At 30.3% G+C, this 12,410-nt stretch overlaps 1 protein-coding gene and 1 pseudogene across 1 annotated transcript; both read right to left on the bottom strand.

The window, feature by feature from the left end:
- Positions 1–874: 874 nt before the first annotated feature.
- LOC115701202 (protein NRT1/ PTR FAMILY 5.10) lies at positions 875–3,084 on the bottom strand. The gene is made up of 2 exons (XM_061102078.1): positions 2,886–3,084; positions 875–2,790 (listed from the first exon to the last, which is right to left on the bottom strand). The coding sequence occupies exon 2, from the start codon at positions 2,741–2,743 to the stop codon at positions 1,100–1,102; it is 1,644 nt and encodes a 547-aa protein (XP_060958061.1). The 5' UTR covers positions 2,744–2,790; positions 2,886–3,084; the 3' UTR covers positions 875–1,099.
- Positions 875–5,331, bottom strand: LOC115700321 (ATPase family AAA domain-containing protein FIGL1-like; annotated as a pseudogene).
- Positions 5,332–12,410: the final 7,079 nt, after the last annotated feature.

The following is a 12,410-nucleotide window of genomic DNA, read 5'->3' as shown; positions in this document are numbered from 1 at the left end:
AAAGAATCACCTCGTCTCCCCTCAAACGATATTTTATTCGTCCACTCTCTACCAACTAGTGTACCTCATTCCAATGTGTTGGAATAAAAACATCTAAAATGGAATCGTGAGATTACCGTCTAACCAATGTGAGACTTTAGTTGCGTACTCAACAATCCTCCTCTCAAACAAAAGACTATCTTGCTTCCCCTCAAACAAAGGACCACCTCGCCTCCCCTTAAACGATCTTCCATTCGTCCACTCTCTACCAACTAGTGTACTTTCTTCCAATGCGTTGGAACACACACCTTACATAGAATCGTGAAATTACCGAGGCTCATCTCCTTTGTTCGGCATTATAAGAATTCATTAATATGGTTGATTTCATAACCTACTCTGATGCCACTTGTTGGGATGTCGAACATCATCTATCTTTATATTGGTATGATATTATTCATTTTGGACCTAAACCATCGCAGATTTATTTTCATGTACCTTCTTAAAAGGTCTCATACCAATAAAGATATTGTTCATCCTAATATAACCATGATCCTTTTTATTTATAGTCAATATGAAACTTTAATTGCACATTGAATATATATAAATTAAGTAGCTAAGAGAATAAAAAGGTCAGTAAAAAAATAATACAATTGGAATTCTATTATTATTATTAATATTATTAATAAAAAAATTCAGCAAAAAAAAAAAAATAATAAATTAGAAGAGAATTATCTGTCAAAAAGTTCTACCATATATAACAATCAAATAATAGTAATAATAATAATTACAAATATATTTTTATGGGCAAAATTATTTAATAATGATCAAGATAGCTTAAGACACTTACAAAAAATATGTAAATTCTATTTTTTATCAAAAGTAAATTAGTCAAAGATTATCACACTAATATGATACTTTTATATCAGTAAGATAAATTATTGTGTGTTCATGTTATGGGATCCAATGTTTTATCCCTCAAGCAATCAAATCCAATGATAATTGGATCTTTTATTTTACATGGGCGATTTGAGTTTCTATGAGTAAGCGCCTATGCAAAAAATTTCCACCTCAGGATTGCCACTTTTTGTAAGGACACTATAAGAGTAAGGCAGAGAAGAGTTTATACAAAATGAGTTGTAGTATAAATGTAAAATCTTGCAAAATACAAGTAGAGAGCAAATGCTACTGCACTTAGTCCAGCAAGCAGCCCATAGTAGTAGTCAAGATGTGCACAGTTAAGATTATTAGAAAACCAGCTATCTCGGCCATTCCCACCAGTTGTTTCCTCAATAATAGAGATAAGAAAGCTGCTGAGAAAACTACCCACACCAAAGATACTTAGGTAAAGAGCAAGTCCCACACTCCTTAAATCTGATGGCACCTGATCATAGAATAATTCTTGAAGACCAACCATGGTGAAAACATCAGATACTCCTTGTAAGAGGTACTGAGGTATTAACCACCAAACACTCATGGGAACTGTTGCACCAGGAGAATCAACTAGACCGTAGTCTTGAGCAGTTTTGAGCCTTTTGATCTCAACTAGAGCTGCAATAACCATGGAGAGAAGAGATAGAAACATACCAGTTCCTATTCTCTGTAGCATTGTTATACCAGATGGTCTACCTGTAAAAGCTCTGGCAATTGGAACAATAACACGGTCATAAATGGGGATGAAGAAAAAAATGGCAAGAGAACCGATGGATTGTAGTGAAGCAGGTGGTATGTCAAATCCTGGCACTATGGTTCTCTGCATTGTTGCTCCTTGCTTGGTGAAGAAGGTAGGCACCTGTGCAAATACGATGCCATACACTAAGCATGTTCCCCATATCGGAACAAGTCGAAGCACGGCCTTTGCTTCTTCAACATCAACCACACTTGATGCTTTTCCATCTGGTGTTAGCAATGCTTTGTTAAGAAACTTGAATTGTTCATAGCTTTGGTGAGGCAAGTTTTGCTGAGAATCCTCTGTTCGACGGTTTGAGAATGCTGATATGAACACTCTACCAATACGGAAAAATGGATTTTCCTCATCCCTCTTTACAGTATACCTGTATGTTTTAGTTCCAAGCAAAAATACAAACAGCCCAAGAACCATTGCAATGCAGGGGATTCCAAACCCCAAAGCCCAACTGATGTTTTCTTGTATATAGCTTACAATCAATACTGTGGTTAATGAACCCCAACATATACCAAAATACCACCAGTTGAAGAATGAGCTTCTGGCTTTGCACTCTTGTGGATCTTCTCCATCAAACTGATCAGCTCCAAAGGCCTGAACACAGGGCTTGTGTCCACTCTGCGCAATTGCTACTAAATACAGTGAGAAAAAGAAAAGGATTAATTGGATATGAGAAGCACCAGCAATAGGCAGTATGGCAGAGAGAGACAGCAAACCTAAACCCATAATATAAAGCAAGTTAGCAACGATAATGGTGCGGTAGCGGCCAAGAAAAGAATCGGCCACAAAAGCTCCAAACAAGGGAAGCAACGAGGACACTCCGGCCCATGCATTGACATTGGCGGCCGCCAAAGCCGTTGACTGTCCCAGAGGTCCGGTCAAATAGCTTATGAGGTTGGATTCAATCCCATAGTAAGCGAATCTCTCAGCTACCTCCACGCCTATGATAAATCCGGCCGATTTCCAACCGCCTAAAGTAAATCTGAGAACGGGAGTGCCTTTGTAGTCGACGACGCCGTCTACAGTGTCGTTTAGCAGAGGGGTTTCTTCGTCGGCGGTGGAGGAGCTTGTTGAGACATCCATAGTCTTTCGTAGGAACACTCCAACTCACACTTGTGACCCAACCCAACCTGTACCAAAAACAAGCAAACGATTTCCTATTCAACCATAACCAAGAATTCTACGGATACCAAAATAGCAATCCTATCCTATACATAATGATTACCACATATATCAATCTTTTCAGTGTGGGTTGGATTGGATGGGAGAAAAAGAAGAAAAAAATTAAAGAGAGGACTTCAAAGCTTCTTCCGAATCTAATTCCACAAGCAGTTGATGGATCAATCAATTTTTCGCAACTGCCATTACTATTGAATTGGACACCTAAAGACCTAATAGTAGGCCTCCCACTTTACAATATGGTTTTTTTAAAGAAGAAAGAACGAACATGTAAATCTATAAAATGATATTATTACAATAAATTATTATTTTTTTTTTGTTTTTTTTTACAAGTTCTATTATATTGAGTTTGACTGTGATTGTATTAGAGGGACAAGCTTCCAAATTGGTTGTTCCATTTCTCATAGGTACCAAGTTCATTCAAGGAAACGGATGGCCGAACCTCTTGCAATGCTTTGTAATTTCTATGCCTTGTGTCAAAGCCTCTCTCAGTGGACCCATTGAAGCTTCCTTAACCAAGTTTTTCATGTCTGATCCTGAATAACCTGAAATTCAAAGTGCCAACTAAGAAATTGTTGACAGAAACAAGACTGAGTACTTCATCACCACAAAGTAGTGGAGTGTGGAGAAGCTTATCCATACCTTCAGTTAATTTGCATATGGTATCCACATCTTCTTTTCCGAGTTTGAATAATCCATCCTTTTTTAGTAGATTTTGTATAATCCATGCTCTTGCTTCTTCATTATCAGGTTCAGCTCATTAACCACAAATTCCAAGCACTAAACATTATCAGCAAATCTAAAAGTTAAACTCTGGAATTTTACCTGAAGAAGGTAAAGGGATATAAAGCCTTTTTGTAAGTCGCCTCCGCGCTGCTTCATCTAGTTCCTGTGGCCGATTTGTTGCTCCTGGATGATGAATCTATTAGCAAATTTACAGTGCAGCATACTAAAAAGAGCGGGAAAAAGATCTTAACTTGAGCTGTGAAATTGAAAAGACACATGCATCCGAACTACTACTGAGTTTAGTCGTTTAACAATCACCTATAAGTAGAATTTGTCCGCTGCCACTGTCAAAGCCTTCCATTTCAATGAGGAACTGTGTTTTGAGTCTCCTACTCGATTCGTGTTCACCTTCTGATTTACGCTGCAACCAGAAAACTTATATCACAAACTCAAAGTATACAAAAACAAGAAGTGAATCAATTCCACATGTTGCATGTGAAGCAGCTAATTCTTACATTTTTACCATTTATAAAAGTTAATCACCTTCTTCACATTAAAGTTTTGTACTTAAAAAGAGAATTGTCCAAGGGAGCTACACTGAGCACAAAAGAGTAACTAATATATCTTTCAAGGTAATATAAAATCCAGATTCCAGAACATACCTTACCTGAGAGAGAAGTGAATCAATTTCATCAACAAATATCACAGTTGGCTGACGACAACTGCAACTCCAAAGAGGGCTCGTACTAGCTTTTCACCCTCGCCAATCTACAAAATTCACCACTAAAACTGTTAAAATAGCACGTTTTATATGTAATATTTAGTTGTTACAAGGGATTTGAACGGTCATTTTCTGAATGATTCAGATAAAATGAAGGAAAAACAGGAAAATTTGGAACATGGCATATTACCAATGTCCTCCCAACGAACATTGGGATCCTTGTCCATGATCTCATTGCTAACATGTTCAATAAGACGAGGCTCCAAATTCCTTAATTTTTCTGGAAGCTCACCATCAGGACCACATAGCAATTCCAAGCTGAAATCATCACATTAAGCATATAGTATAACATCATTATCCTTATCCAAAACCAGAACATATCATTAGGACAAGGAAATAGGTAACGTTGCGTTATAAATTGGTAGAACTTGATCTTAGAACCATTGCATAAAGCAGTAAAGGGTGTGATATTAGTAGTAAATTTTGAGTGGACAGACTAATGTGGTTGAAAGTATCAAATCTGTTGGGAGAGAGAACATATGAGGATAAGAATCTTCAAAAGTAAGTATCAAGTCATTGTTGGCCTTCTAGAGCTTTAATCCCAGTCAATCTGTGTCATGTCTGTACATATAATTCAAAAACAACTTACCATCTCTTTGTAGAATCATCTGCAGTATCATCGCTCTTTCCACCATTGCCACCATTGGATTTAATAGGGGGAACAAAATTCCCATATGATCTTCCACCATAACCCCTTGGACCATTGTTATCACTTTGTAGGGAAACAGTAGCATTGGGCGATCCAGATAACCCTCTTTTTTGTCTTGCATCCATTTCCTGTTTGAAAAACAAAAGTAGAATTGGTTCAAGATCACATAACATATTATTGATACAAAAAGTAAAGTAAAGTTTCGTAGAAAAGAAAATAAGTATTATCCATTTCAAGTGTTTGTTTTATACCTAAAGAAACAAGCATATAAATTCAAAGATGCTTCTACCTCAACTAAGATTGATAGAATTCTTTCATTGAGTACCAGAAACTGCTTGATTATTAGAATTGAGGGCCTTGCTACAACATATAAAAATTGTGTGGCATTTGGAAAACAATACCAGTGATCATTTAGAGTGCTGAATAGCTTTGATTGCTTAATCTTCTCAGCATCAATATCTCCTCTTTCTTGAGCCAAAAGCACATGTTGGAGCTTTCTTTCCTAGCTCAAAATTCAAATGCTTTTCTTGAGGCATAATAGGATAGAAACTCATACCAGCAAAAACCAAAAAACAGAACAAAATGTAGTTTTGGAAACATTTTTCCAGACCCAACACGAAGCACAACAAAGTAGAATACCAACAAGTAGGATTGTGTTAAGTTTTTTACTACTTTTAGCTAGGATTAGTAAACGTTACATGCTATGAAAATGATGATTACGTGAGCAACACACAAATTTCCAAACACTCAGTCCTAAAGCTAATTACTCCATCGTTTTAGAAATATGTGGCTAGTGTTAATGTTTTAGTGTACTATATTTGGGAGGTTAGAAACTTTTGTATGTGGGACCAAAACGTATATATTGTACTATTGGAGAATATTGTCCCACATGGATCAAATGTAAGAATATTGAGCCATATATAAGAACATGGGTTACTCCACTCATTGCCAATTGGTTTTGAGATGGAACCCCATGATTCACAACATGGTATCAGAGCCTATATCAACAAAATTACAGTAAAGAAGATTAATGGAAGTGTATAATGTTTGGAGTTGTAATAGATATTCTTTGAACAATAAAACTTTTCTTATTAGGGGGCACGTTCTTTTTTAATGGCAGTGTCGAGCCTTAAATTGATAGCTGAAGCATTGAGTATAAGGGAAGCGTTAAGTTGGATCAAGGATCGATATTGGTACCAAGTAACTGTAAAAACCAATTGTGTTGTTCAAGCTTTACGTAGTTTAATTGTTATGCTTTTTTTATTTGATTATGTTATTTAAGAATGTAAAGTTTTATTTCTAATTTGAGAAATATTTTTGTTACTTTTATCAAACGGTTAGTAAATAAAGTGGTTTATTAGAGCTTTCATTTTATATTCTGATCGTCGTTTCGTTTCAGTATGAGTCTGTTCCAACTAATTTATTAGTTATTTTAGTAACTGAAATTAATAGTTAATAAAATATAATTTTCTATTAGAAAAAAAAAAAACTTTTCTTATTCATAAAATAACTAAATAAATAAATTACCATTGAAAAAATCCAAGTAAGCATTGAAAAAATGAAAGTAATTATATAATGACACTCAAAACTACGTACTATCATTTATTAAAAGCATAGTAGAGATTAATTAATTAATTAAGTATTCATTTAATTTAATTAATTAATTAAATTATCCCATTCTTGGGACACTTGATGACACGTGTGAGCATCCCCAAAAAGAGCAACATTTAGGCAAATAAACCTTTTATAATGTGTGTGTAATATTTAATTAATCTTCATTAGTCATTATGCAATATTTATTTGTTTATCTATTTTTTTTTTATTTTAAATAAAAATATAAAGCTGTTAGGCAATTTAAAAATAATTAATGTATTGATATTCGTAGTTAGGTTTAAGTGTCCTATACATTACCACCGTTCTTTTTTGAAAGCTAGCTCATTAGGGCTAGGATGTGCCCCATATATAAAAATAAAATATACATTAATTATATAATTTTGTTCATTTTTTATATATAAATATATATCAAAAAAATGAGATATTGCTAATTTTATTTTGAAATAATTATAATTATTTTTCCCTCTAAATTATAATTATTGTGGAGTGTTATTTTGTCCTCAAATCTTTTATTTGAAAAAAGTACTCTTAAATTATAAAAATTATTAAAAATGCCATCTCCTTCGATTGCTTTTGTTTATTTAATTTTAATTTTTTTTTAAATAATTTGATTATGTGACCACCAACCACAGGTAGAGTTGCAGTTTGAGGATTATATATTTAATTAACTTGAATACACAAATAATCTAGGAATACATATACTTATTAATTTTTTATTAGATCACTATATATTTATATATTGCTTGTATTTTTTGTTTGATCACTATATATATTATATATATATATTGCATGAGCTCTTTAAATTAGTGTAATACTACAACTACATTAGCTTCATTAAAGATATATTTAGAAAAATGATCAGAAATTGAAGAGACAAATTATTTGCAATAGTTGCAATATAGTTCATAATAGGACAAAATTTTCCAGAGTCATAGTTCAAAGAAAAAAATTTACATTTATTCTTTATTTTATGTACTTAAATTAAAAATAAATGTGTTTTAAATTTGATTTGATATTAGTACTCTTAGGTAATCAATTAAAATTTACTCCATATATGACACTTTTTCACATATGGTACTTAATAAATACCATACATGACTTTCTCATGATTAATTATAAAGAAAATTGTCGCCCTTAAAAAGAAAAAAGCTATAAAAGAATATGTATATATATATATATAAAAATTAAAGGCAAATCCACCACCACTAATCAGTAATCAGTACTGATAAGATATAAACATGAATATTAAAGGTAATAGAATAATATGTTAAGGGACAAAAGAAAGTCTGAAAAAGAAGACTTTAACCAATGGTATGGGACTTTCTAGGGTTAGGGGTGTGGCATCTTAGAGTTATTGGGTGTGAATATATTTTACTAATCAAATCACAATTTTTAATTAGCTCCTTAATATTCTCGATTAGTACACTCTGAGTAGGACAGATGTGATGGTCCTTAACTAATTAATATATATATATATATATGTTAATTATAATAAACTACCAAACCAACCCAGTTGCTCTCTATATATATTCCAATGTTTTTCTTGGGTTACTCGTGGTCACCATCTTAATCTTCATCATATATTCATTACAATATATAATATTGATCATATAAATTAGTTAGTGTTGTTATAAAATCTGCAATTACTTAATTTATCTAAATAAATTATTTGAGACCTGATTAAATAAATTTAATGTCAATTGTTTATTTGGTCAATTCGGATGCTTATATATAATTCTTTTGTTTAGAACACTCTGCCAAGTTCAAACCATTTGCCTGTATATATATTTTTGATATGTTTCTATGTATTTATTATTATATATGAAATAATAATATTTGGGAACAAGGTAAAATATTTATATTACTTTAATATTGTTTGAGAATATTTTTTTTTTTTAATTTTATTTATGTACTATCAACTTTAAAAAAAAAAAACAAATATAAACATATATGTTGTATATATAGTTATAGCTATTACTCTTTTATTTAGACCAACTATAATAATAATAATAAAGATATAATAGTATTAGTGGCGGGTGTGGCCCATCAGTATCAAATATATATATAGATTTCATACTTATTTATAGATATATAAACCACTAATCACCACATTTTGGTAAATTAATTTAACCTATCAACATAATATATGTAGTTGTTGGGGATGTTTTTTATTTTATTTATTTATTTGTTCATATGATAGTTATGGTAATTCTTATTTTTACTTATTATAACTCCAAATTAAATGAAAGCATATATACATGCATATTATATTACGTACATGTCATATATATTAAGTAAAATATATTAACATTGGATTAAAAATTAATTTCCGATATTGTTTAGTGAAATATATACTTTATATATTTTATGACACTTAACTTAATATAAGTTTTGTGTTATATTGTTCAATTATGATTGGTCTATAGGCAGAATATTTTTTTAACATTAATATTAAAATTTAAAACGCATATGCACATGTATACGTACAGTGCACAGATGAGCATTTCAAAATCTTGAACCTATATGTATAGCTATAGCCTATATATATAAATATATATATGCTACAAATAATATAAAAATATTAATTATACACCATTGGCTTAACTTATACGCCACATACTATTATATGTATAATTTAGGTGAAAAATTAATAAGTGGTGATCTTAATAATAAGAAGATTGATCTTAATTATTATTAAACCAACGTTAAAATAAATTTAAAAATTTAAATAAATTCAGATAATTTTGACTACTAAACTCTTGCCTCATAAGAAAAAAAAAACAAGAGTTTGATAAAATTATGAATTATAAAGTTGATAGATCGATTACAAAACAAAAATTTATTAAAAAACATTAAACTTAACAACATAAGTGTATTAATATAAATATAATCAAAGAAAGTTTGTAAAAATAAAAATAATAACACTCCACGCAATAATTTATAACCAGTTAATTAAATTTCTCACGTGAATTAATTATATGCATGTAGTCAATATTTATTTGCCACCAAATAATATATATTAGAAAAAGTACGTGAATGAAGTGATGACTAGCTAGCTAGGAAATTAATTAAGATTATCATTTCTTATTATTTTGAAATGGAGAGAGATGATTTGTCATTTGCTATATCAAATTTATATAAAATTATATTCATTCAAAAATATATATATATAAATATATACATTATATATAAAGAAATTAAAACAAAAAAATACTTACTTACCACAAACTTTTTTACTTTTAATCACAACAAAACTTGTGACTAAAAGTAAAAAAGTTATAACTATTGTAAATAATTATTCTTATGTTGTAACTAATTAAAAAGTCCGTGGCTAAAAGTATTAGTCATAAAAATTACAATTTGTTGTGACTAAAACTAAATTAATAACAATTTGTGTCTAAATACTATGTTTTATTCACAAATAATTTTTTGTTGTGACTAAAAGTCATATTTAGTCACAAAAAATTTATGTTGTAACTAAAAAGTTATCACTAAAAGTAACAGTTTTTTTGTAGTGACTTATCCTTTCGAGGTGCGCTCCTATAATGTTGGTCCTCCTAAATATGGTGGCGTGTTGCTTATTTCTGGAGAAATGCTAAAGGGCACTAGTGGTGCCTAGTACCCTCTTATGTGTCAATATCACTATTGGTCCAACTAAGTATCATATAATTTAATATAATAGCTTTTAGGGAGTATCGCTAGCCAATCACAACGCGACATGTCGAGAAAGTACTAGGCACCACTGGTGCCTAATAGCAATACTCTTATTTCTGTCTCTCTAATTAAATGTGAAGAAGTTTGATTCCTTACTTTATGGGCCCATTTAACACAAAGGATATTGGATTGGACTAGATTAGACAATTTCATATTAGTCTAGTTTTGGTCACGTACAATAAAAGCCGAATAACTAATTCAATATTATTTATTTTATCGAGTATTGTGGGATAAATAATCTCTGCTGTTAGGATTTTTTTTTATTTTCAATTTTACAAATATATTTTATATTTAAAAAGAATTTAAATAGAAAATGAAAATTTTATTTATATAGATTTATTATCAAAATTTTATTTATTAAATTTGGTAAGAATATATAATAATGAATTATCATAAATAAACTATTAAAATTTTAAAATAATATTAATCAGAGAATAAGTATCATCATTCTAATAAATATAATATCGTATTGTTATACTTACATTTCGAGTAGCAAATATGACTACGACACGTGTACATGAGATTAATGAGAATGAATGGAGGAGAACTTTTTTTTTTTCTGCGACTTCTTGTTTAAGTAGAATGGAAATGAAAAAGAAGAAGGAATGAGGTTTAAAATTAAAAAATAAGCCTCAAACTCAAAGGACACCGTTAGATCTTAAGAAGGAATGGCATTTAAATGCTAATGTGACATATTCTTGGTAATATAAAACTACCAAGATAAAAGTGTGTTCAATACACTTGAGATATTATGAGTTTATCATCCTAGTCATATTAAAAAATCTTTTCGAAATTAAAAATCATTTTTTAAGAAAATTATTATACTCATATTTTGAGCAGTAAATATGGTTACGACACATATATAGGAAATCAAAAGTAAGTAAGCTCGCATGTTAAAAGAATTAGCGTGCTATTCAATGCGTCTTAGGAAGTACTAATATAATTTAGAATTTAAGTTTTACCTTTTTAAATAAGGATAAGTCAAAAATACTGATTGAAAGAGTAATAAGCAAGTAAGACCAAAGGCTTATACCTTCTCGAGAAACATTGAAAATAAAGTATGAACTCCAAAAACTTGTTCATTATAATATGAATATAGCGGGAAGAAAAAAATTAAGCAAGTTGCAAGATTGAATGCTTTAACCACGAAGCACAATAGATACAATTAAAGGATCTTGTGTGCAAAAATTGTACAAAATTATCCAAAATAATAGTTTAAAGTAAACTCTACTAAAAGAGTGTTCAACAAATCAATCTTTTTGCGAAAAGCATTTGCACGAAGTATGCTAACTCATCCTTGTTATTTGCGAGGAGCACACATACTAAATAGAAGGATGGCTCAGTCAACAACTATTCAAACATAAGATTAAAATTAGTGATAGTTATTGTATATATTATTTAAATTTAGACAATTATTAATATTATTTCCAGCTGTTAAAATAACATGAAACGTGGAGAATATCCCGTTTCATGAATTGTCATTTAGATAAAGATCAAAATAAATAACTATCATAGTTAATCTTTATAAATAGTGGTAGAAATCATTGTGAAGGGGGTGGTGAATTCTTTCGTGATTGAGAGAAAATACGCCAAGTTGTATTTTGTAATCATAAATAAGAGTGACTCATCGAATATGTAGATTTTAACTACAAAATCACATAAATGTTTGTTATCTTTTTATATATATATATATTAATAAATCTTTATAATATTAATTACAAATCATTAAATATCAATAACCTTATTTATGTTAAAAAAAAATTGAGATAACAAGTATTGTATAGTATATTTCTTTATAAAAAATTATTAATTAGGATTTTTGCCCCTTGAATTTTGACATGTACCAAATCATGTTCCCTAAACTTTTAAGGTCATTAAAAATGCCTCATGAACTATTGAGATTGCTAGATTTAAGGATTTTTTTTTTTAATTTTAGTAAAAAAGTCTAAAATGGATGAAAGTTTAGGGGCATAATTTAGTACATGTCAAAGTTCGAGGGGCATGATTTGGTAGATATCAAAATCTGGGGAGCATAGTTTAGTACATAAACAATTACTGAAATAGTAAAATTAAATGAAATTAGATAA

Source organism: Cannabis sativa, chromosome 8, assembly GCF_029168945.1.
Source record: "Cannabis sativa cultivar Pink pepper isolate KNU-18-1 chromosome 8, ASM2916894v1, whole genome shotgun sequence".
Classification (NCBI taxonomy): domain Eukaryota; kingdom Viridiplantae; phylum Streptophyta; class Magnoliopsida; order Rosales; family Cannabaceae; genus Cannabis; species Cannabis sativa.
The sequence above is the reverse complement of the archived record's forward strand: the minus strand, read 5'-3'. Positions and strand labels throughout refer to the sequence as shown.

Coding starts and splice junctions, on each gene's coding strand:
- LOC115701202 (XM_061102078.1), bottom strand. CDS start 2,743: ATGGATGTCTCAACAAGCTCCTCCACCGCCGACGAAGAAACCCCTCTG.